This window comes from Chelonoidis abingdonii, chromosome 1, assembly GCF_003597395.2.
Source record: "Chelonoidis abingdonii isolate Lonesome George chromosome 1, CheloAbing_2.0, whole genome shotgun sequence".
Lineage (NCBI taxonomy): Eukaryota > Metazoa > Chordata > Testudines > Testudinidae > Chelonoidis > Chelonoidis abingdonii.
This window is the reverse complement of record NC_133769.1, coordinates 270,975,162-271,000,257: the sequence shown is the minus strand read 5'-3', so window position 1 is coordinate 271,000,257 and position 25,096 is coordinate 270,975,162. Positions and strand designations below refer to the sequence as shown.

General features: G+C 40.1%; 1 protein-coding gene across 5 annotated transcripts in view; it reads left to right on the top strand.

Annotated features, from left to right (window-relative positions):
* The window catches only part of PCCA (propionyl-CoA carboxylase subunit alpha), a 477,837-nt gene that overhangs the window by 190,177 nt on the left and 262,564 nt on the right, over positions 1 to 25,096 (top strand). For all 5 annotated transcript variants that reach the window (XM_075061511.1, XM_075061508.1, XM_075061510.1 and 2 more), the window contains 4 exons: positions 10,952 to 11,095; positions 12,984 to 13,058; positions 18,753 to 18,821; positions 19,642 to 19,717. In XM_075061511.1, the coding sequence (XP_074917612.1) occupies positions 10,952 to 11,095; positions 12,984 to 13,058; positions 18,753 to 18,821; positions 19,642 to 19,717 (364 nt within the window). The remainder of the gene's footprint in view (positions 1 to 10,951; positions 11,096 to 12,983; positions 13,059 to 18,752; positions 18,822 to 19,641; positions 19,718 to 25,096) is intronic.

Here is a 25,096-nt window from a genome sequence, read left to right as displayed (position 1 = left end):
GCTATGCAGGTGTGGGTTAGTCTGTCTGTCTCTCCTTTGTGAAAATTTTTGAGAAATCTCAGTTTTGTCCTGATGCAGAATGGGAAAATATTTTGAAACCTTGACAGTTTTCATGGGATGGGAAAACTGGTTTCTGTCCAACTCTTGTAATGAGCTCAGTGTAAATAAGTAGATAGATACAACCAGAAGTTGTTTTCTGCTACCTGTAGCAAATCCCTGAGAAAGTAAGTGATAGTTTTTGTTGGCTGGTTTGTTATTTTTTGTGGGGGAGGTGAAGTGGGAGGTAAGGGTGGTTGTCATTTTATCAGAAGACTGCAATATTAAGAAATGTGAAGTGTCTCAAAGTAAAATTTCAGATGATCACAACTTCAATTTGCTGAGGCATGTTGTTTAGGTTTCTTAATGTTGCAGTGATGCATTGCTGCTTTCATTTCACTTAGTCCACCAAACAGGCATCAGATGGTAAAGGCTTTCAGTTGTTACTAACCTGGGCTGGATTTAAACTACTGACCTAGAGGTGAAAGGTTTCTTCTCCCGTTACCAATCCCCTAAACCTCCCAGAATCCAGTCTTCACAAAGTTTATGCCAACTGTCCTTGCCTGTTTGAGCCGGGGGAAAAGGTGATTTTGCTTCCAGACAAGACTCCTTCACACAAGAGTGACAACAGTTAACTAGATTTTGCCATGCTCTTGCCTCTTTAATGCAACTTCCATTATATAGCCACTGGTTGTATGCTGCTCTAACTCTCAGAAAGAACTACAGAAAAGCGTTGCTAACTGTTGTTGACAGAAGAGACTGCATTATTTCCAAAGTCACTGAACCTAATGGATGCCATTAATAGAGCTGCCAATACATGGAATATTGTATCAGGCCATGTCTACACTAGCACTTATGTCGGCAAAACTTTTGTCACTCGGATGTGAAAAAAACACCTCCACCCACTCCCGAGTGACATAAGTTTTGGTGACATAAGCACCGGTGTGTACAGCATTATGTTGGTAGGAGACGCTTTCCCGCTGATATAGCTATCACCGTGCATTGAGGTGGTTTTATTATGTCAGTGGGAGAGTTCTCTCCTGTTGGCATAATGTGGCTACATAAGTTCTCTTGCAGCGGCACAGCTGTACGCTTGTAAGTATAGCTATGGCCTCAGAGATGATACCACCATGTGCCTATAATAAAATATACCAAAGAATGGAAAACAAAGGAAATTCTTTTTTGGCATTGAGAATAAGCCTGAGAAAGAAACCAAAGACCTTTCTCCAAACTACAAATGAGTTTATTAGTTTTAGTTATTTAGATATGAAGAATATTTAAGAATGTGACCATAGCCAGCTTAGAGGACTTCAAGAGGGCTCTGAGATTATTGCTGAATATAGTGGAAGCAAGGGGAAATAGAAGCTCTAGGAAGAAAGGCATAAGATCCTTTACTAAGTGTGAAATGGGAAGGAAATTCTGTAGAATTAACAGACTGTCAGGTTTTTTAAAGAGCAGGATTTTAGTTTACACAGAAATCTTGAAATTTTAAACAAGGAAATGTGTTGGATTTTCAAAGGCTACTTGTGAGAAAATTATAATTTATTTTTTTAAATTTAACACAGCCTGTGAATGTAAGCATTCTGGAAATGACTTTTGACCTGTCTGCTAACTATGGGATATTACATGTCTGTGCAGCACAGTAATGGGGGGGTGGGGGTGGGGGGGGTGAATCCTTGCAAAGTAAAGTTGACAAAACAGAATTCTTAAATTTCAAATCTATGTGATAGATCTTCCAGAACATCAAGATGTGGAAATTTTTATGGTTATCATGAGAAGAGGACTTAGTATCTCATTATAATTGCATATGCAAAGAGATCTTTTAGAAGAGTCAGCAGGTACTGGACAGTTTTGTCAAAGTATGTGCTACATCATGTCTTTACTAATTTTGATATAAAACAAGAAGGGACACCCATCTGTACACTTTAGAAACAGATCCTCAGCTGGTGTAAACTGTCATAGCTCCACTGAAGTCAGCTTTCATTTGCTGAGGATCTGCCTCTGACAAATACTTAAAACATAAAATGTATTGAAAAATAGTAACCCATACTATATAATAATGAGTAATGAGGCAGGGAAGATGATAAACCAAATTCCCCACTTACAATATTTTCTTCTTCAGACTCCCATTCGTCCCTGAAGGGATGCGCTTGGCCACATTTCATAAAGGTCGACAGATGTGGGCTTTTGTGAACCAAAGTTGAGGAAGTGCATTCCGAAGGAAAGAGTTCCTTACAGAAAGGACTTTGCCAGGAGCCCCCTCTCCTTCCTCCTTCTCTGTTTTAATTCTGCGTGCAGGTCCAGCTAGTGTGCCTCTGCTGATCGCAGCTGAGGTCGTATGTCATGACTTCGCATAATTATTTTCAGTAATTTATGTGGGCCAGATCATCAGCTGCTGTAAACTGATGTAGTTCCACTGAAGTCAGTGCAGCCCCAATTATTTAAACCATCAGAAGATCTGGTCCTATGTTTATATACATTACATATTCCCCTTTGTCCCCATTCAGTAAAGCATTCTGGGATACGTGGTCTTGCAAATGGTGGGATTATTGGTGTATGTGAGACTGTGAGATTTAGCAGTCAAGAACACTTGAGATACCTAAATATAAGTACACTGCTGTAGCTCTACTTCTTTTTCAGCTCTTCGATATAAAGAACATGGGTTTAATGAAATAAAAAGCATCTATGTGACCTTGGAATTGTTTATCCAGAATGTATTCTGTAAAATGTTAGTTGGTTTTGGGTAATGAAAATTTATTTTGTTGAGTAGGGAGAGCCCATAAGATCCCAAGTAAATCATATGCTTTTGTATACTGTGCCATAATTTGAAAGCTTTCAGTTATTTATTTGAATGTAAAGAGGTATATGCCATTGCTATAATCAAAAAAGACTTTCCACAGAAAGGATGACATATTACTTTTAATCCCATTGAAATTCAAATTCTCTGGACCACTGTGCTCTATTCAGATACTCTTGCCAACTTGTAGGTAGCATGATGCCATTTGAATACACAGGCATTAAGTGTGGTCTAGTAGAAAATCGTGTGTGTTTACTGATGGTTATGAACACCTCAGAACATCTAGACCATTTACTCCTTGAAGTTATTCATCTGTGATCGGGGAACTGCCTTTACCAGTCTAGCTCTTGGCTGGATTTGTTTACAGAAGTTATATGATTGTTTCAGTGGCTGCAGTCTATAGCTCTGTTTAGTTGGACAATTAGGTGATTGTGATTAGGTATGGTTTGGAAGCCAGAGCACAAGCTTCTTCACTCTAACTCATGTTCTGACACTTACTGGACTGAGACTTTGACTAAGTTACTTAACCTCCTTGTATTCTTATCCACCTCCCAAAGGAGTTACGAGTGGCTAAGTAAGCAAATACACTTCTTATTTCTGAGGGATGGTGTCCCAGGGTTCTCTACTCAGCGTCAGGGTACCTCCTTTTAGCTGCATCTGGGGAATAGATCTGCCTGGTCTGATTCCCCCTTCCATCTCTTGTTAATGCTGTGTCCCTTTCACAGCCCTGGGACAGCTGTCTCTTCCTGACTCGGGATGCTGCCTCTTTGTGGGTTGGGATGTTCCGTCTTTGTGGTTTGGCCCTCTGGCCAGGTCCCTATATGGCTTCCCCCTTCTTGGGTATTAAGTCACTGGATTGGCTATCTGACTATTGTTCTTCCAATTCTCTAATTCAAAGCTATGGCTCTTCCCCAGTGGCCAGTAGGGGAACCCTACTGCTACTCTAGATTCTAGGTCAGAGACCCTTAAAGCAGTGGCCAAGGCCTGCACTGTCTAAGACCTTGCTGGCATTTCCCTGGGTGTTTTCCTACTCCACCTCTATCAGGCTTCTGCTCCAGCACCCTTCTGGGTAAACCCTGCCTTCAGGGCCAGGATCCCATGGCTTCTGCTCCCACTTGAGTTTCCTCCTTTCACTCTCTGAGCCAAGAGGGTGACTGCATACCTCCACACTGCAGCACCTTTCTGCTGCCAACTTTCCCAGTTTTATACCAGGCCCTCCCGCTCCTGCCTAGCTTGTCTCCATCCTGTCAGGGCTTGTTTCGTGAGCCTATTTAAACCAGTTTTTTAATAAAATAAAGTTTTGATTTAGCAGCCTAAAGGCATGTCTGTTTGATAAACGTTGCCAATGCAAGTTACGTCAACACAAAGCTGTCGCAGTTAGTATATTGCTTGGGTGCATGTGTACTTGCTTTCTTGCATCGGTGCTGTGTATACTCACCAGGAGTGCTGGTTTCAGTGCACAATGCGGTGCACCATGGGTTGGTATCACAGTGTGGTACTTGCCACTGTCCAGCACACTATCTTTTTGGAAATTTTGGCAAGGCATGGTGAGGCAGAAATGAGTCGCACAGGAGTGACTGCGACTGCGGTGTCAGGTTCCTGTTATGCAGCTCTCTTCACTGCATAATCCGTCTTTATCCCATAATTTTTGCACCTGTTTTTAAAATACCACAGACCCATGCGGGACTTGCTCTGATGGAAGCATGGAGTCTGCAGAGCTCTGCACTATTGTCATGAGTGTTGCAAGCACAGGACATACGATCCTCCAGTATTTGCAGAGCCAAAGGAAGAACTACAGGGAACATGACTATTTCCTGGAGGGTAGATTGCTGTGGGACATAACTATAACCAAGTCAAGATAGTTGGTCTAGGGACACACCACCAAGAGTGAACTGTAAAGAGAAACTATCAGTGACTGGTGGGATCGCATTGTAATACAGGCTTGGGATGACGAATGGTGTATGCAGAACTTTTGTATGGGCAAGGCCACATTCTTGGATCTGTATGCAGATCTTGCCCAAGCCCTCTGGTAGGGACACTAGAATGTGAGCTGCACTCACAGTGGAGAAATGAGTGTCGATTGCACTCTGGAAACTTGGAATGCTGAATTGCTACCAGTTAGTGGAACACCATTCATCATTTTGGAATTGGAAAATCCACTGTGGGGGCTGTTGTTATGCAAGTGTGCAAGGCCCAGGTTTGTGACTCTCTGCAATGTGCAGGGTGTGGTGGATGGATTTTCAGCAGTGAGGTTCCCAAACTGTAGTGGAGTGATAGATGGTGCACATATCCCTTTTGTGGCACTAGTCCATTTTGCTACATAGTATATCAACAGAGAGGGTTAATCTTCTGTGGTTATGCAAGTGGTAATGGATCACTGGGGATGCTTCACTGACATCGGTGTTGGCTGGTCAGGGAAGTTGCATGACACTTGTATCTTTAAGGACATAGGACTGTTCAGAAAGCTATAATCAGGGACTTTCTTTCCCGGCCAGCAGATTATCAGTGGCGATGTTGAAATTCTATAATGATCCTAGGGGACCCACCCTACCTTTTACTCCTCTGGCTCATGAGGCTGTACACTAACCACCTCAGCTTCTGGCTCAGCATGTGCAGAATGACAGCTGAATGTGATTTTGATAATCTGAACAAATGCTGGCATTGTTCGCTCACAAGATTGGATCTCAGTGAGAAAAATATCCCTATGGTTATAGCTGCCCACTACATCCTGCATAATATCTGTGATGCCAACAGGGAAAAGTTGCTGCCAGGCTGTAGCAGCTGTCCACTAAGTTTGAACAGCCAGACACAAAGGCAATCAGAAGAGCTCAGTGTGGCACTGTATGGTTCAGGAAGGTTTTGAAAGAGCACTGTAACAGCGAGCCAGAGTAATGAGTTGTGGTGTCCTGTGCTCTCCCTGGCTCTGCTCTTTGGGATCCTGTTGGGAATTGTGTGGTGCTTGGTGCATATCTATGCATATATCACTGACAGTGCACCTATTAATTCTGTGGTGCTTGCTGTACATTTATGCCTATTATACTGTGTTTGTCACTGATCCTGTTAGTTATGTCACAGAGTACAATAACAAGTGGGTGGGTGTTTTCAGTACTGCCAGGCACTCTGCTGCATATGTTAGCAACTAATAAAGATTAATTATTTTCCGGACAATACTTTTGAGTAATGAAAACACTTCAAAATATTCTGTGCAAGTTAAAAGAAAATATATTAAAACTAATAAATATATGGAACAGAAGGAACATTGATTTCCATTTTAGCAACACATACACTGACCTGTGAGAACTAAGGTTGATCTATGTGAAGCTGTGGTTGTATTGAATATCCCCAGTAGCGGAGTGGCAGGGGTAGGGATGCGACCCCTGATGCAACGTGGAATCTTCGGGGGGTGGGGGGATTATTGGGTGGGGCTATACTGAAATTCTCCATGAACAGCAAAGGCCGGTGAGCCTGGGATTATTGAGCCTATAGGTCCACACGTGTCTGCAGCATCTGTTTGCTGCTCGAAAAGACCTATTATGTCCTGGTGCATCTCCCTCTCCAACTTATGGGCCTCCCTACAGTCTGCAATATTCATCCTCCAGGCCTTATGGTCACCATCTGATGTAACCTTAGGTTGCAGGATCTTCAAGCACTTCACTGGTGTGGTTGGCAAACCCCTCAAGCCCACAGCTGCAGAAGCTACAGATAAAACACAGAGGTACCACTGTCAGTATAGTCACAATGGAAAGCGAATGTTAAGATTCAGAACTCCCTTTCCTGGCTCCCTCACTGACACTCTTTTGCTTCCGAGTGCATATGCAGGGTGCTACTCACAGCTCCAGCCATGTTGAGTATGGCCTGCCAGGGGTGAGGAAAATGAGGGAATTGCTAGGTTGCATGGAACTGAGTATAGGGCAGTGGCACTGGATACTGGCACCATTCTCCACAGGCAGTTGTGATTTTTAGCTGATATCACACTTCTGGCTGGACTGTGGTGGAGTCTCAAAACAGCTTCTGGCTTGCAGCATAGCTGGACCCTAGCCAGTCACATGTCCCCTATTCTCCACCGCACTACCACCTTGTCCTCACTGCTCTTGTCAGGGACCTGTGAGTCGGGCTCCTTGGTAGCGTGGTGGTGGGACCTCCGTTAAGTGTGTTGAAGTATTCAATAATGCCACTAAAATTATGGTTCAGCTGAGTTTCCTTTGGAAAACTCAATTTCGGGGGTTAAATATGTCCAGTGTTTCAAATCCCATCAAGCTGAAAACGTATTTAAATTATCATGTTGGGTTTTGTGTATGTTTTTATGCAGCACTGCTGCTGATCCCTGTGGTGGTACTTCTGCATCCCTCATGCAATTTTGTAGATGTCCACATTTCTATGGCTGTTTCATTGCTATGCCTGTACAGTCTCTTTTCCCCACAGGTCCAGGAGATCCAATATCTCCTGTGTACTCTAGTCCAGAAGTGCGTCTGGAGTGCATAGCAGGCATGGTCAGCGGGGCAGTTGCACACTGCAATGGAGAGCTGCTAGGTATGCTCGCCAAGATGGACACTCTGAAAAAGGCATTTCAAAAATTCACAGGGTTTTAAAAGGCAGGAGTGGAGTTTCTGGTCTCTCTGGCCCTAGGGCAGAGGACTTCACAATTATGACCAGAGCGGTCAAGGTTCGTTATTGTGGGAAAGCTGCTGGAGAACTGCTAGGGTCAATATTGGTAATGTAGTGTCTATATTCACGCTGCATTGACTTCAGTGTGTCAACCATGGCTCAGCGCCACTCAGGGAGCTGGTATTACTATGTGAGTGCAATGGAGAGCTAACATCATGGGAGACAAATTGAAGCATAGGCCTGGTGTACCAAGTAGGTTGACAGAAAGTAGCTTCCACTGTTGTAACTCACCTGCTACACTGATTTAGTAACGCCACCTCTGCGAGAGGCTTACTGCTTAAGTCAGTGTAGTTAGGTTGATGCAGTGTCAGTGTAGACATTGTGTTGCTTACATCACTTTTGCTCCCTTTTAGAAGCTGTCCCACAATGCCCTCACACTGACCGTTAAATCAGTGCAAGCACCCTGGTTAGTTCGCGCGCCACCGACACAAGGAGTGTAGTGTGAACATACAAAAGCATTTTAATTACTGCAGCGGCTGTATGTTGACTTAATTTTTAGAGTAGACTTGCCCCTAAACACACGGATAATAGTAATACTTTTCTCCTAGAACTAGAAGGGACCCTGAAAGGTCATCGAGTCCAGCCTCCTACCTTCACTAGCAGGACCAAGTACTGATTTTTGCCCCAGATCCCTAAGTGGCCCCCTCAGGGATTGAACTCACAACTCTGAGTTTAGCACGCCAATGTGCAAACAACTGAACTATCCCTCTCCCCATAGCTAGTATGGAAATATAGGTTGGAGGAGGGAAAGAAAATTAATATAAAAAGAAGATTATAAATCTGTTATAAGCAGGAAAAACAAGAGTAGATCTCTGAAAAGAGTAAAAGTAAAATAGAATAACTTGCCAAAAAAAGGAAGATTACATTAAATGGGGAAATCTATTTAAAGAAAAATAGGGAAGGAAAGGGGAAATAAATCCAAGACCACCATGTACAAAAAAATATAATTAGTGACGTAATCACAATCCTTCCATTATTTGAGGGAAAAAAGATATATTGGTTTCCTTTTACCCCTCAGTAAGATCTGTGGGATTAGACCCTTAGGTTCAGATCCTGTCCATGAGTTCTATGTTGTGGATCCTTGCATCCTCGGGGAGTGTATTGCAGGATCAGGGCCTTAGTTTGAACAGGATAGAACAGTTTTACTCTTTTGGACTATAGGCTTCATGCTCTGCTTATTGCTAAAAATATTCAAAAAATGAATTGCAAAGACTAAAAAAAACTGACTGCTTCATGCCACTGAGATATTGAATTAAAAAATTCAGTTTAAAATATACAGCTCAGTTTCCACCCCATTTTATGGATTATATTTTGGAGATTTAACAATGCGAGTGTGTTAACAAAATGTGTGACTAGAAATTACTAATAAAATAGTATCTAGATTAGTTCCAATGGACTATGTATATAAAAAAGCTTGCTTGCCATATTTTCTTAATACCATTTTCTTCAAATACAAAGGGAGACTTGTGAAGCAACAAGATAATATTGACTAAGTCAAAGAGTCTTATTGTAGAGTAGATTAAATAAATGTTTGTGAGACTTAAGAAACAAACAACAAAAATATTTCTCTTTGCAGAAACATTCCATCCTATTTTGATCATCAACAATAAAGCTGAAAACCACAATGCCGCTATTGTGCCTGGAATGCCAAGTGTAATCCAAGAAAAATGATGAGGCTAAATAATAAAAATGTCTTCTTTAGAGAAATGTTACATATTTTTTCCCAGTATTAAAATTCTGAAAATGTTTATAAAGGTAATTTTTAAATTAAAATCCTAACTGTGAGAACAAGTTTTCTTGACCAAATAATTGATATATAAGTAACTTTCTATTAAAACTTTGTTTTAATAACAAAATTAAGTGCTGCAGTGTAACACCACAAGGTGGCTGCTGAATTGTTTCCCAGATACTCCAAATAGGGTTATTAAGTGTGACATACTAGAGAGTATCGTGTGCTAGGTAAAATCAAGATTGACTCCCAAAGGTATGTTCTTAAACTGCATAATCAGGTCCCCATTTTCAAGACCATTTTTATACTTCAAAGAATAGGTGCTTATTTCAGTGATGATTTGTCATTAAAATTATGTCAAAATGTCTTAAAATGTTGTTGAAACTATAAAAACACTCACAACACACACAGGGCTAATTATGATTGCCATCTGTTTATTTTTACAAAGCAATCTTTTTTTTTAAGACCAGTGCTTCGTCTTGCTCTGATAAACCACAAGATTATTATAATGATTAACTGTTTTCCTTCAATTAGTGTACTTGAAGTAAGGAAGACAACTAGTTTGTTCATTGACCTTTTCCTGTGTCATAAAATGTATATTATATGACATCTCATGATAGAGAAATCATTGTGAAGTGCATTTTCTTAGGATATTTGACCCCTAGAACAAAAACATTTTATAATAAAAATGGCAGTTCTGTCCTATTTTTTACTTGGGAAGTTGTAATGCTCTCATTGTGTGTATCACATGCTAATAGTATGTGTCTTTGTGTCTACGTCGTAGGACCATAACCCATCTTCTCTGGGTTCTTTCATTTCACAACTTTTCCACAATCGTTAGAGATTGCTCTAAGTTAATAAACATTTTCAGTTTACAACCACATAAAAAACCATGTGTGTGTGCATGCATGTAAGTTTGCACACGCACCCAGTCCAACCCAGCTTTAGTGTGAATGATGGGTATTCCCATGACAGCATCATCCAAAGCCGTTAGCAGCAATTTGCTGAGAGAACAGAGAGACTCGACTGGTCCAGCCCAGCTATTGTGCCTGCTAAGCACTACACAGATAAGTCTGGAGGGAAAAAAACTGAAGGATCCATCTGCTCATTTCTGCTACACTGCGCTGATGTAAGATTACGCTAATCTGGTTGCTTGTCAGGACAGGTTAGTGAAAGCAGGCGAATGGGTGAGATTTAGGGTAGACTAGCTCTATGGAAAATCGTAAGCTGCTCCTGTACATGCCATGTTAAGTGTAGCAGAATGGGTTGATTATCAGCTACTTTGAGGATTTCAGTTAAAATACATTACATAGCTAGATTAAAAATTAGTCCTCCTTCTTTGTACTTCCAAACAAACAAGAAACTAACACGTCTGCACCAAATACCATTATGTTGTAAAAAATAAAACGTACTTTCATACTTTTTTGTAGTTTTGCTTTTACTCCTTATGCTTAGTTATTGTATTTACAAATTGCTTATTTATTTCATTTAGGTTTTTTGAAAAGAAGATGGTTACTGTTGTGTGTGTGTGTGTGTGATTTTTGTTTGTTTTTTCTTTTGATTTGCTTGTCTCTTCAGTTTGGTTTGGTGAAAAAAGCCTGGAGTTGAAAATTAACCCTTGTCCCATTTTTGGCTGATGATACCTTTGTTTATCTGTATTTGTTTATAATGGGTTTTTTTGGTTGGTTTTGTTGCCTACTGATTGTCAGTTCTTGACCTTGCAGGTTGAACATCCCATCACAGAATGCATTACTGGCCTGGACCTAGTCCAAGAAATGATCCGTGTTGCTAAGGGTTACCCTCTCAGGCACAAACAAGCTGATATTCCCATCAACGGCTGGGCAGTTGAATGTCGAGTTTATGCTGAGGTAAAATAAATGATACGGGGTGGGAGGCTGGATGTGGAACGGTAATACCCAGGTGTAGATAGGCACCAAGGTGATGTCAAGATTTATAATTTGAGATTTGTGATTTACTGTATGTAACACAATTGATTAAAGAAAGTTTTATGTGGATTTTTATGTTGTAATTCAAAAGAATAGCCTGAGACCAAAATTGTTGCCAAATAGGTTTGTCTAAAAATGTATCTCCTGCAAGTAGCCAATAATCATTTCAAAGGAAGTTCATGGCATATTTTCAGCCTAATTTAATATGATGATTGGGGTATATTTCATTTTCTTCTGAACTATTAACCAGTACTTCAGGTTTGCTCACCTCCATGTTTTTCTTAAACCTTTTGGCTTAAATATTTGGGGAAAATTTTGTAAGCTGCCAAATTTTTAATGGTACCGAGACATTTGCTAATAGTTCAGGAAGGATGTTTGCTCTTCTGCAGCTACATTTGCTTTATATGACCAATTTGGAAAGTGAATTTCAAAACCATAAGTACACAGTTACGTTATGACTCTTCATAGTAATAGCAAAAAAAGAAAAACCAAAACAACAACAACAACAAAAAATCTGAATTAAAAAAATTCTCTTTTTAAGCATGGCTAAGACTGGTATTGTAAGTTTTTAACGTGTTATTATCATGGTTTTTGATATTTGGAAATTTCAACTTGTCTATTGAATGAATGATATTCAGCTGTCTTCATTTTGTTTTCAGAATATTGATACTATAGGCAATCTTTTTTTTTAAAAAAAAATCAGCATCTTGGTATGTGTTTTCCCATTGACTATTTCTGCTTTTATTTCCCAAGACATCTTAATTTCTTTTGTCCCTCTTTCTTTATTTTTCATGACACAGTAATTTGTCGCTCTCTTTGCTCATTACAGGATGTATATGACTATTTGGATGAAGAATAAATGTATTTGTGATTTGAATGATACAAAATGTGCATTGATTATTAGTATGGCTTTACTAAGGTAGTTGGTATTCAGAATTTTTGTTCAACCATCTACGAATATTAAAGAGTTCAAACAACAGAATCCTGTTTCACTGTGTATATGTTGTTCTGTTCACCACAGAATTTGCTGTACTGATAAGTTTGTAAGTAGTATTATGTGTGAGATTTTTAAAGTCACAAAGGACCCAATTCACATAGAAAGTCAAAGGGAGATGAGCTCCTAACTACCCGTTTTGCCTTTGAAAAACTTCTTTTATGTCATTCCTTCCTTTCCCTCCACCCCAAAATACTAAAGCTTGAAGATGGCTGAGGAGTTGATACTATAAAGCAGGGGTTGGCAACCTCTAGCACGTGGCTCTCCAGGGTAAGTACCCTGGCAGAGTTGCCGGTTTGTTTACCTGCCCTGTTGGCAGGTTTGGCCAATTGCGGCTTTCACTGGCCGCGGTTCAGTGTCCCAGGTCAATGGGGGCTGTGGTAAGCGGAGCAGGTTGAGGGATGTGCTGGCTGTGGCTTTCCGCTGCCCCGCATTGTCCTGCAGCGGCGAACCATGGCCAGTGGGAGCCGCGATCGGCTGAACCAGCTGATGCAGCAGGTAAACAAACTGGCCCGGCCTGCCAGGGTGCTTACCCTGCCAAGCTGTGTGCCAGAGATTGCCGACCCCTGCTATAAAGACTAGGAAGAAATACTCTTTTCTGCTTTAATAATTGCATTTCAGAAAGATGAGGTTTTAATAAATGTTCCAATTCTTCAGTGGAAAAAGGGAAAATGGCCTGACAATAAGTAATTCTGGAAACAGAATGTTAATCAAAATAGAAGTGGTAGAAGCTGTTAATTTTGCAACTACTTAACCTTGTTTTCTGTATGTAATGTCTCTAAATTAATGCTTTCTCATGTTTTACCTTCATTTCAGGATCCCTACAAATCTTTCGGTCTGCCATCTATTGGTAGATTGTCTCAATACCAAGAACCGCTACATGTGCCCAATGTAAGTGACCTAGGCTCTGATTTTCGTAGGTGCTGAGAACTTCAGATCTTCACAGGTGCTTAGTCCGTCTGACGATCAGGCCCTTAGTTTCTATCATTGTTAAAGGTAGTTGATACTATTATTTGTGCTAATTTAAGATGATTAAAAAAATACAGTGTTAACCAAATTGGACTGTAAAGCTATAAAGTTTTCTTCTGTTTAATCCTTTCAAACAAGCCTCAAATATAAATATGCTGTAGAGCAAATAGCATAATCAGATGTTGAATTAACTCTTTAACTGCAAAGGACTGAATACTCCAAAGAGAAGCTGGACTGGTATTCAAATTTGCAGCCTATAAGAAGCAAATGCCATTTGTTACAGTTGAAGTGATTATTAAACATAGTCTAACTATGCAGAGTGGCTCCTTAACAAACAGGTTTTTGCTCCAATAAAAGAACAGGGACATCTCCTTTTTGTATAATCAAAGTAATAAGTAATAAATCCACTGTGTCAGCTGGTGGAAGCACAAGACTGTGCCATCTGTGAATATGATTACTTGAATGGAAAATAGTGAAAGATTACAAGAGGAATCCTAAATTTGGAGATGTTGTTGGATACATGATTTATTTCACTTCTTAAATTGTTTTTGCCCATATGCTTTCTAAAGGGACCTGACCCTTTGTGGGCTTTAAGGCTTCATGCTGTGTTCAAAGCCTGAAAGCAGAAGAAAAAATTGTGAAGATTTAACAGGCATTATGTGACGTTAAATAGAAGATAAGAAAACAAGTATCATGAGATGTATCTAAACATTTTTTTAATGAAACAAATAGTGTATTTAATAATTTATAATGATTACGCTAGTGGTTGTTAGACATTTTTGCCACGTTGTAATAGCTAACAGGATGTCAAACATTTTGCCCTTGCAAGTTTTTGCAATTTGCAATTTTCCAAACGTGAGACCTGTTGAAAGTACAAGTGATAATGGACAAACTATACCCCCTACAGTCTTTGTCCCACCAAATCTTTCTTCAATTAATGTTGCAGCAGGAGTTTTATGTAATAACATTTGCGCTTGTGAGCCATCCATAGAAAGAAAAAACAATTAAAATGCCTTAAATGTTCTGCTTACTGCTGTTATTTGCTTGTGTGAATGTTGCATGTCAGCTAAATGGACCACGGAACAGATAAAGTGATTGGGTGCAGGAGAGTGCACACCAAGCTTTGTCTATCATTATTGCTGGGAGCAATCAAATTGATGCCAGCAGGACAGTAGACGCGTTGACAGCTGTAATTATGTATCTCCATGGTGATCACTTTTGGCCTGTCATGGAGGCCCTCAAGTCCCCTCCCTTGCAAGCATTTAATCAGATTGGGCTGTCACTTGTCAGGTAGACAGGGCGGGCTGGGAGTTGTGCTATGGGGAGAGGTGAATTGAAAATGAAGGGTGGGAGACGACTGATAGCTTCACATGGCCCATCGTGGTACTGAAGAAAGAAATTTTAATTATGCTGGAGGCTTCAGAGAAATGGTTTGAGGATCTCATACAGAGTAGCTGGGCTATTTTCTTTCTGTTCACTCTCGTTGTCTTATTAAAAAAAAAGCTGTTCTATTTTTATTTAGCAAACCATATATTTGGTCTGTTCTTTAGCAGCAGAAAATGTGCAATACTGGAGATTAATTTGTCTTCTGAGGATGTCACATAATTAAGAACAAAATTGATTTGACTGAAGAATTTGGTAATTATATTGAAGCTATTGGTGCTTTGCCATTTCTTTTATAAATTCCTGTTTTCAAAAGATAAGTTGTCTAAAAATTTGCTCTGAGCTAAAATTTGGCATAGAAAGTCTCAGGAGTGGCATCTTACAAGGGTGATTTGAACTTAGTTTGGTTGTTTTTCAAATTAAAGGAGGTAGGGGTATGTGGCTGGGTGGGTGGATAGGGGAAGTAGAAAAGTGACTAGGAAAGTTAGGAAGATGGGGCATTGGGGAAATGTTTTTCCTATGCTCTAAGAATTCTATACTGGGTTTGAGATTATAATAATTTTTAAATGTACTAGCTGCTAGTTCAGAGTATGATTTTTAGGGCTAGTGAGAACCTCATTTTAAGCTTTTTTTAAAAATTGAATAACTACAAAGAAATAAGTATCATCAAGATTATGACAATAGAAACTTATTACTCTTGCATGTTGTAACAAACTGACTGTGTTGCAGTTGGCATTAAGATTTGAAGAGCTCCAAAGCCATTCTTCGCTAATGTGATCAACAATCCATTCTTTAAGGGTGCTGATGTTGACATAGTTTGTGGTAGTGAGCCTCCCAGCTCAAGTCAACAGAGTTGGGCTAATAGGGCTTATGCTAGAGCTCTCAAAATAGCTGTGAAGACAGCATGTTGAAGCTGGGGCTAGAGCTTGGGCTCTGAAGCCTGGGGAAGGTAGAGTAGGTCTGTCTGTCTCTTACACCCCAATATTGCAGTAAACTGTTTGTGGGTAAAACTCTGGGTGCATAAGTTAGTAGGATGTCATGCTGGCAAAGTGGTGTGCCAGTGCACTGTTCATTGCAGGATTGAAGCCATAGGTTATGAGGAGAGGCTGAGGGAACTGGGCTTATTTAGTCTGCAGAAGAGAAGAGCGAAGGGAGATTTGATAGCAGCCTTCAACTACCTGAAGCGAGGTTACAAAGGGGATGGAGCTAGACTGTTCTCAGTGGTGGCAGATGACAGAACAAGGAGTAATGGTCTCAAGTTGCAGCGAGGGAAGCCTGGGTTGGATATTAGGAAAAACTGTTTCACTAGGAGGGTGGTGAAACACTGGAATGGTTTACCTAGGGAGATGGTAGAATCTCCTTCCTTAGAGGTTTTTAAGGCCCAGTTTGACAAAGCTCTTGCTGGGATGATTTTAGTTGGGGTTGGACTAGATGACCTCCTGAGGTCTCTTCCAACCCTAATCTTCTATGATTATGTTTTCCTAGAGCACCTAACACTATGATGCAGTAATACACAACTGCACCACAGTACTACACCACTGGAACTGTTTGGGCTGTGAAAGGATCTTGACTTGTATAATCCCTGTAGTATTTAAAAAAAATACTGAGAAAAGGAAAAACATTAAGAAAAAGTAATGCTAATAAGTATTACTATTATCTATCAAGATAAACACACTAGAGCAGGGATCTCTAAAATAAAGGTTTCTGTTATATCCAATTTTGCACACTATAGTTTACAGGATCACCTGTTGTTATCAGCCCCCTGATATACCTAAGCAGAAGAGACAGAATTGAAGACGGTAAAATTATTTCCTTTCTGCTATCAGTTTGTCATTTTTATGTAGCTTTTCTGTGTTTTATTTTATGAAGAATAATTTTTAGAAGGAATGAAAGCTTTTATTACATACCAACTGGCCCCAGGTACTTTTTTCATAATTTTATGAAATTATAAAGCAAATTTTCAAGACTCTTTTTTTAGTTCCTTGTTTTTCAGTATATTTGAATTTTTAAATTAGTGTGGATATACCCAAGTACATTATGTATAAGTTTGTGTATACAGTATATACAGTGGAAGCATTGTTTAGTGTACTAAGCATGTAATAGGGAGCCAGGAAGTTCTGTTTTCTAATCCTAATTCTTCCACTAACAGCCAATCACTGAACTTCTTTTGGCCAAAATCAGCACTGGCATAAACGGTGCCTACTCCTTTTCCTTCAGGAACAGTTGCATCTGCTTATTTCACATCTGAATTTGGACCTTATTTATATGTTTTCTCGTTGTAAAATTGGGATAATAAGATTTGTATACCTCACAGGGGTGTTGTAAGGATTAATTACTTTACATGTGTTTGTTTCTTTGGAAATGAAAAGTGCTATATAAATGCCATGCATTATAGATTATGTACACAGGTATGCTTCACGTTATATATGTGTATGTACTGTGCAGTACAAGAAGCAATATGCTGCCTATAGGGAACAGTCTTGATTGGCAGTGGGATGGACTAGATATCTTAATAGTTCTTTCTATCTCTGTGTATGGATGTATTCATTCATGTATGTATGTACCTGTACAGAGAGGAAGGATGGCTTAATAGTTATAAGAATGGGAATCAAAAAGTCTGAATTTCCTGCTACATATTTCCTTTGTGACCTTGCTATGCCTCATCATCTGTAAAATGGGGATAATAATGGCATTTACCACTCAGTTCTGTTGTAGGGCTAACTAATTGTTTATAAAGCATCTTGATTTCTTATAGTGAAGGTGCTGTTGAACTGCAAATACAAATATATTGTGTGTGTATTAATATTCAATTAAAGTGTTTAAAAAAGAAAATGATCATTAAATCCATGTTAGGATGTAGTTCTCATTGAAGAAAGAGAATAAAGCTACTGGGATATCTTTTAGGTTATTTGGATAATTAAGTCATCATCCTGTCCTCATGTGGATTCTTTAGACAAGAGGTTCTACATGTGATCCCTTGGTAATTGCCTAAATTAAAATATTAAAGGCCTAACAGCCGTTGTGTTGACCTTTTTTTTTTTGCCTTGCTGCAATCAGATGAGCTGCTGTTTATTAGAAAGATTTCTTCCCATAGGTGGAGATTTAAGTGAGTTTCTAGGTCCTACTTGCCACCCCCTTTACAATGCAAAATATCAAAGCCCTGGTGTTTCAGCAACTTCAATTGGATTCCTCTGTCCTTAAGATCACTGGGATGCATTTATCAGTCTTGAATTACTTTGATTAAAAAAACACTAAAGTGCTTTAGATTCCAAAGTTCAACAGCAACAATTTAATAAATATTTATTTCTCAGAAATTGCTCATTTTAAAAGTTTTATATGGCTAACCTCAGTGTCACACTGATGAAATCAAACTGAGAGATAAAAACAAGAATCAGCAATATACTAACTGACTTGTTGGCTGGTTAACAGCAATCAGTTTCTTCAAAAGAAATTTTTGAACTTGTGCTATTTTTTTCCTATGAAAATTGCGGAATCAGAGCTTTAATTGAGGCTGTGTCCTTACAAAGCAAAGCCATGGAAAAAGCTGTGTAAACATTAAACACCCAGGGGAACAGCAGCAACAGAAAAAAAAAATGTTTTACAGTGGAGAGGGTGAGGCAGAAAAGGAAAGTATTACAGACATGAAAGCTACAAGACTAGTATTCCTATAGAGCTGATAAACAGAACTCCAAAGTTCCTGCTGAATGAGCCTTAGTTGTGTCTCCACTGGAGCCCTCAGAAGGGCTATAGTGGGGCAAAAGGGATGTGATTACATACATACTCAGAAAGAATGCGATTACACGGGGCATCTTGCATGCCAGGTGTCAGTTGGAGGAATAATTACAAGTGTATTTTATTGCAGTAATTAAGTCAGCATTGGTTGCATTGAGAGTTCAGATTTAGAGTTGTATAAACCACCATAAATTGATAGAGTAATCAAAAGCCAAATCTGTTTTGCTCTGAATTTTACAAGAAAAAAGTGATTTTGACTAACAGTGCAAGTTTGCATTCATTCATTTTTTTTTTTTTTTTTTAAGAGGAGAGTAATTCATAGGTATTCTTCCCACAAAGGGTAAGTGGGAGGGGATTTTCTAGCCCTTGGTGAAAAGAATATTTTATCTTCTCATGAAACTTGTCCAGTTTAAAAGTATGAGATGTATGTCTTCTGTGAGGTCAAAACTTGGTTTTTGTTCCACTGTGAAATTATATTTGCTCCTTTTTTATTTTTTGAAGGTACGTGTTGACAGTGGCATACAAGAAGGAAGTGATATTAGCATTTATTATGATCCCATGATCTCAAAAGTGAGTTGATTTTTTTTTTATGTTCTAATATATGAAATACTAGTTTTAGATACAAAATTTTTAAATGAAGAGAGATTTTTTAGTAATGAGCCAATATTTCAAAGCTGCTGGATGTGATATGCATAAAGGAAACATGAGAGAAAAGAGGCTATATTGAAAAGGAAGCTTAATATGGAAGAAAATTTATAAATATGTCTGATCTCACAGAAATTAATTCACTCTTTTACTTGTTTTTTATTGTTCTTGTTATGTTTTCTGATTTCTAAAAGCATATTAAACAGCGGCCTGCAGTCTCACAGATTTTTCCCACATCAGTCTAACTGTTTGATTTTTCTGAGAAATTATAGGGCCGTAATCCCTGACAAAAAATGTTAAATAGAAGTTAAAGTTTGAGAGTATATTGTAGTTATTTAAGGATAAAATTGCTACAAGGACATTATAGTTAGTGTTTTAAAACACCAGGAATTAAACTTACAAGAAAACAAAACCTCAAGAAATATGGAAATTCACAGTGAGAGTTCCTGATCTTTAATCGATTTTTGTGTGTGACTCTAAGAAGAATAGAGAGCCAGATATAGATATGCTTAACTCATATAAAGAAAAAAACTTGATCTTTTGTATCTGGATGCCAGAGAGTTGAGAGGCCTCTCTCTTGTTTTGGGGAAGTGCTCCAGTAGACAGACAGTAATATGTGCAAAATGATTTCTGTAAATGGAATATCTAAACATATGATTTATGAAGTTTTTTTTAAAAGAAAATTATTATATTTCATGAATTAAAACTGAATTTTTATACCTGACTTAAATACCTTTATTTTTAGCTAATTACATATGGCTCTGATAGAGCTGAAGCATTGCAAAGAATGGAAGAGGCTCTGGACAATTATGTAATTCGAGGTAACTACGGAAATTTGGGTTCCTAGTGTGGTAGGCTGGCATCTATTTCAAGAAAACAGCTTGAAAATGTAGTAATTAGCAAATTGAGTAAAGTTCCTGCTTATTAAGTACAAATTAAACCAGGAAAAGCTTGTGTTAATTAAGCTGAGAAGATACATCAAATCTAAAGAGACTTCATTTTTTCCTGCAGCATTTTTAGTTGAAAGTAATTAGTTAAATAATTTAATTAAATTACTTTCAAAAACTGATAAGAGGTCTCGCAAACTCATGGTAGATCCTGCATTTATTAGCCCGTGAAATTCAAAGGCAAGTATATTGTAATCATTCGTAGTACTTTAGTAGATCTACTGTGTTCTTATGGTACCACATGCCTGTGTGTTTAGTTTTTTCATTCTAAAGAGTTGTGTTAGCACTGGAAGAATACCATGGCATACAAATTTGGACAATATTTAGAACCTGAGATGATGATGACGATAAACATCTCTTTCAGCTCTCTTCCCAGGCCTACCTGTGAGAATCAGATGTTTTTCTTAAGCTCTTTATAGAACATGGATGAGTCTGCCATATTGAATCTTGACTCTTTTCCCCTCTTCTAAGCTCTGGAGAAGGTCTTTGTTTCTCCTCTGAGTTCAAAGGCGAATACAGGGAGAAACAGTGTCTTGTTTCTTGGGAATTTTGTTCCACTCTCCAACCCCTGGAGGCCCCCAGATTGAGAGAGAGGCTATGTGGGGAGAACTACCAGAATGATGGCTTAGGTTACCTTTTTGGGAGTGTGTCTGAGAAAAGGAGTTAATGTGCTCTATGTCCTTTTTAGTTCTTTGAGCAGTATCCCTATGGACATCGGTGATGCCTATCTGTAAGTGGGCCAATAAAAAATATGACGTTCTGGTTATGGAGACAGAATTTCTTTTCTCCCATCCTTCCCCAGCCTCATCGTCATCGACGTGGTAAACTCTTGGGGCTGTCAGTACCAAATGAGAACCACCCCTGTGATAGGGATTGAAAGTGCTTAGAACTCTTCGAGAGGAAAGCCTGTTACTCGGCCATGTTACAATTTTGAATAGCAAATTATCGAGGCTTAATGACAAAATATGACTGTCAGTTATTCAGAACTTAACAGCTTTATTGATCAGCTTCCAGAGTTGCAGTATAATCACTTCAAAGCTATCATCCAGGAAGGACAGCTAGTAGCCAAAACAGTGCTACAATCTGCCCTCGATGCAGCCAACACAGCGGCTCAGTCCATCTCCATGGTGATGGTTATGTGACGTGCATCGTGGTTACACCTTTTGGGCTTCCCTAAAGAGGTGCAGTCGACTGTCAAAGACCTTTCTTTTGAAGGCACTAAGCACTTTGCAGAGAAGATGGACACCTCTCTCCATATCCTTGAAGATTCAAGGGCCACTCTCTGCTTATTAGCAATGTACACACCTGGACAAAACAGAAATTTATTCCACAGCCCCAACACAAATTACGCACCTCTCAATATTCGGCTCAGCACTTTTATGAACTTCAGAGACCATCCACCTCCAAACACCAATTATGATAGGTTGATTGAGGTGTCGATAGACCACTCCCCTCAAATCTACAGCTGACCAGTGTCTCCTATCCCATTTGGCTACTGTCTTGTCATGATCTGCAGCACCTGGGAATGCATAACATCAGACCAATGGGTTTTGGAAATTGTTCACAAAGGATATTCCATCCACTTTACCTCTCTCCCCTGCCCACAACCTCTTCCCTGTTCCTCTTCTGGAACCCTTCTCAAGAGAGTATACTATGACAAGAAATAGATTGCCTCCTTCGGTTAGGAGCCATAAAACCAGTACCTCAACATCTATGAGGCAAAGGTTTTTACTCTCGCTATTTCCTAATACCCAAGAGAAAGGGAGGTTGGAGACCTATACTAGACCTCAGAGCACTCAGCAAGTTTGTTAAAGGTCAAAAATTCAAGATGGTCACTCTAGCAATGATTATTCCAGCATTGGAATGTGGGGATAGGTTTTGAGCCCGTAACCTTCAGGATGCCTATTTCTTCAGATTTACCCTAGGACAAAACCACTACCAATACAGAGTACTCCTCTTTCGGCTATCATCAGCTCCAGGAGTATTTTCCAAGATTGCATCAGTAGTGGCTGCTCACTTACACTCCCAGGGGATCATGATCTACCCCTACCTGGACAATTGTCTCCTCAGAGCCTGGTCCTTCAAAGAGGCTCGCCAGGTTACCAAAACCATGATAGACTTATTCATGGGGCTGGGCCTGCAGATCAATGCCTAGAAATCAACCCTCACTGTAGTAGTGAAGTAAAGTGTACTGTAGTACAGTGCTTGGAATTTATAAGAGTTGACCTCAGCTCATTACGGGCCAAAGCACTCCTACTTCAGCACAGATTCCTCTCTTTGGCCACACTCATAGACACTGTACAAAACAGCCCCCAAATATCAGCCAGATATATCAACTCTCAGGCCATATGGCAGCGGGCAAAGTGGTAGTACCAATGCCTGGCTTCACATGTGATGTCTCCAGATGTGGTTCAGTTCAGCTTACACACCAAACAGAGACAGGCTAGACAAACCCATCCCTGGATTAGTGGAAAGACCCAGAAAATGTTTTCAAAGGGATCCCCTTTTCGCAAAGTTCTCCGTTGTTGCTTCTCGCCACCATGCATCTTTCATAGGACGGGATGCACATCTAAATGACCTTACAACACAAGGCAGGTGGTCATCCATGGAGATATCCCTTCACATCAGCCTTCTGAAGCTCTCATTTCCTCCCACTGATCAAGGGGACACACATGAGAGTCCTAACAGACAATATAGCGTGTGCTTATTACATAAATCGACAAGGAGGAGCCAAGTCACCCTCCCTCTGCACAGAAGCAATAATGCTATGGAACTAGTGCATCTCTCACAATATTACATTATCAGTGGCTTACCTTCCAGGCACACAAACCTTGGCCATGATCTATTCAGATGCTGAGGGACACGGGCCTGTTCACTACTCACCTGAACAAGAAATGTCCGTGCTGCTGTTCCAGAGTGGAGATGGGACAACACTCTGTATGATGCTCCTCTTCTTCCCTGGGATGAGAGCCTTCTTTGCGCCTTTTCTCCATTTCCCCTACAGTCGAAAAACCTGTCGAAAATAAAAAGAGAAGGAGCACGTCATATTAATTACTTCCACTAAGTCAAGATAGACTTGTTACCCTTACCTGTCACAGCTCGTGACATGGCCACTGATCTCTCTCCAATCCACTCCATATCTGCTTTTGCAGGACAAAGGATGCATTCTGCATTCCAACCTGGGGATTCTCCTCTTCAAGGCTTGGCTCCTTCATGGTTCCAATGCACAGAGAGCTTGTGCTTGAAGGAAGTACAGAGGTATTACTACACAGCAGAATGTTCTCAACATGCTGTACTTATTTGCAAAAATAGTTCAGGTTTCAGATTTGATGTAATTCCCAACAAATCTCTCTGTCATCTGCGACTCTTCCAAAGATCCAAGACTATGTACTGACTATAGAAGAGTCAGGACTATCTCTTAGTTTACTCAGGGTCCACCTAGCAGGTATAGCAGCCTTCCACTGACAAGTAGAATACTCAGTGCTATCATACCGAACCGCTAAACGATTTCTTAGGGGTATAGTAAACCTTTTTTCCACAGCCCTGACATCCTACCCCTACATGGGATCTAAACCTGGTATTAAAAGGCTTGACTAGACCTCCCTTTGAACACCATGGCCACCTGTTCGCTTCCATCCCTGTCAATGAAAACGGCTTCCTGATAGCAATCACCTTGGTAGGAGAATAGGAGAAATAGCGGCTCTGATGGCACATCCCCCCTACACAGTATTCTTTTGGGACAAGGGTATGCTTAGGCTACACCCAAAACTCATCCCTAAGGTAACTTCCCCATTCCACATGAACCAAGCGATTCACATTCTGACTTTTTACCCCAAGCCTCACTGTGACAACAGGGAAGCTATATTACATGCACCAGATGTCAGGAGAGACCTAGCTTTTTACCTGGGTAGGAGGAAGTTTTTTGGGAAATCTCCTGAGCTTGTCCTCTCTATTGCGGAAAGGTTCAAGGGCTCAGCAATATCAGCCCAGAGACTTTCCAAGTGAGTCTCGAACTGTACCAGATGTTACCAAGTTTGTAATGTGACCCCTCCAGATGACATTCGTACGCACTCCACCAGGTTAATCTCCTCATCCGTCACATTCCTCAAGGATGTCCCTATCTCAAGAGATCTGTAGAGCAGTGGCGAGATTGTCTGTCCACACTTTGGCAGAACACTGTGCAATCCCTGGGGACTCCACCTGCGATATCATCTTTGGCTCTGTAGTCCTGTCATCTGTAACAGATCTGACTCTGAAGTCCGCACACTCCAGAAGGAGTAATACTCAGAAGCCACCTACAGTGGAGAACCCATGGGGACACTCGTCGAAGGAGAAGAAGTTATTCACCTTGTGCAGTAATGATGGTTCTTTGAGATGTGTTCCCCTCTGGGTGCTCCACAACCCACCCTTCTCCCCTCTGCTTTGGAGTTCTTGTCAGTGACTCTGTGGTGGGCAAAAAACTGAGGGGGGGGTAACTGCGCACACTTGCTAGTCTTGTGGCATGTGCAGGCCTAACGGACACTGCTTCCGAAGTTCTCCGATCAGCAGCAGAGGGACACACCTACAGTGGTGCACCCATAGGGAGATCTCGAAGAACCATTGTTACTGCACATGGGGCAGTTAGAGTGTAATACATTAGAGTGCTATACAATTTACATCCTTGTAGACCTCACTGCTGTACTGTATAGACAAGCCTTTTAAAGATAAACCTTGGTCCAAATGCTATCAGTAGGACAAACTCACACTGACTTCAGATGGGACTGGTATTTGGCCCTCAGCAGCACATCATCTGTTAATTATCTCATACTGTGTTCCACAAAATGTTTAAAAATAAAACAAACAAAATCTGGTACTTGGGTTTTTGGGTGCTATGAGCAATATACTTCATATTAATGATATATCCTGTCATTTATAATACATCACATCACGTAATGCTCATGTGAGTCAATTTTTAACATGAACCGACATAGCACAGCATGATGTCATGATGATGTGGGGGGAGGGATAGCTCAGTGGTTTGAGCATTGTCATGCTAAATCCAGGGTTGTGAGTTCATTCCTTCAGGGGACCACTTAGGGATCTGGGCAAAAATCAGTACTTGGCCCTGGTAGTGAAGGCAGGGGGCTGGACTCAATGATCTTTCAGGGTCCCTTCCAGTTCTATGAGATAGGTATATCTCCATATATTAAATATTATGTACATTAAATTTAGAGATTAAATAGAAATCAGCAGATATTTTTGCATTGAGTACTT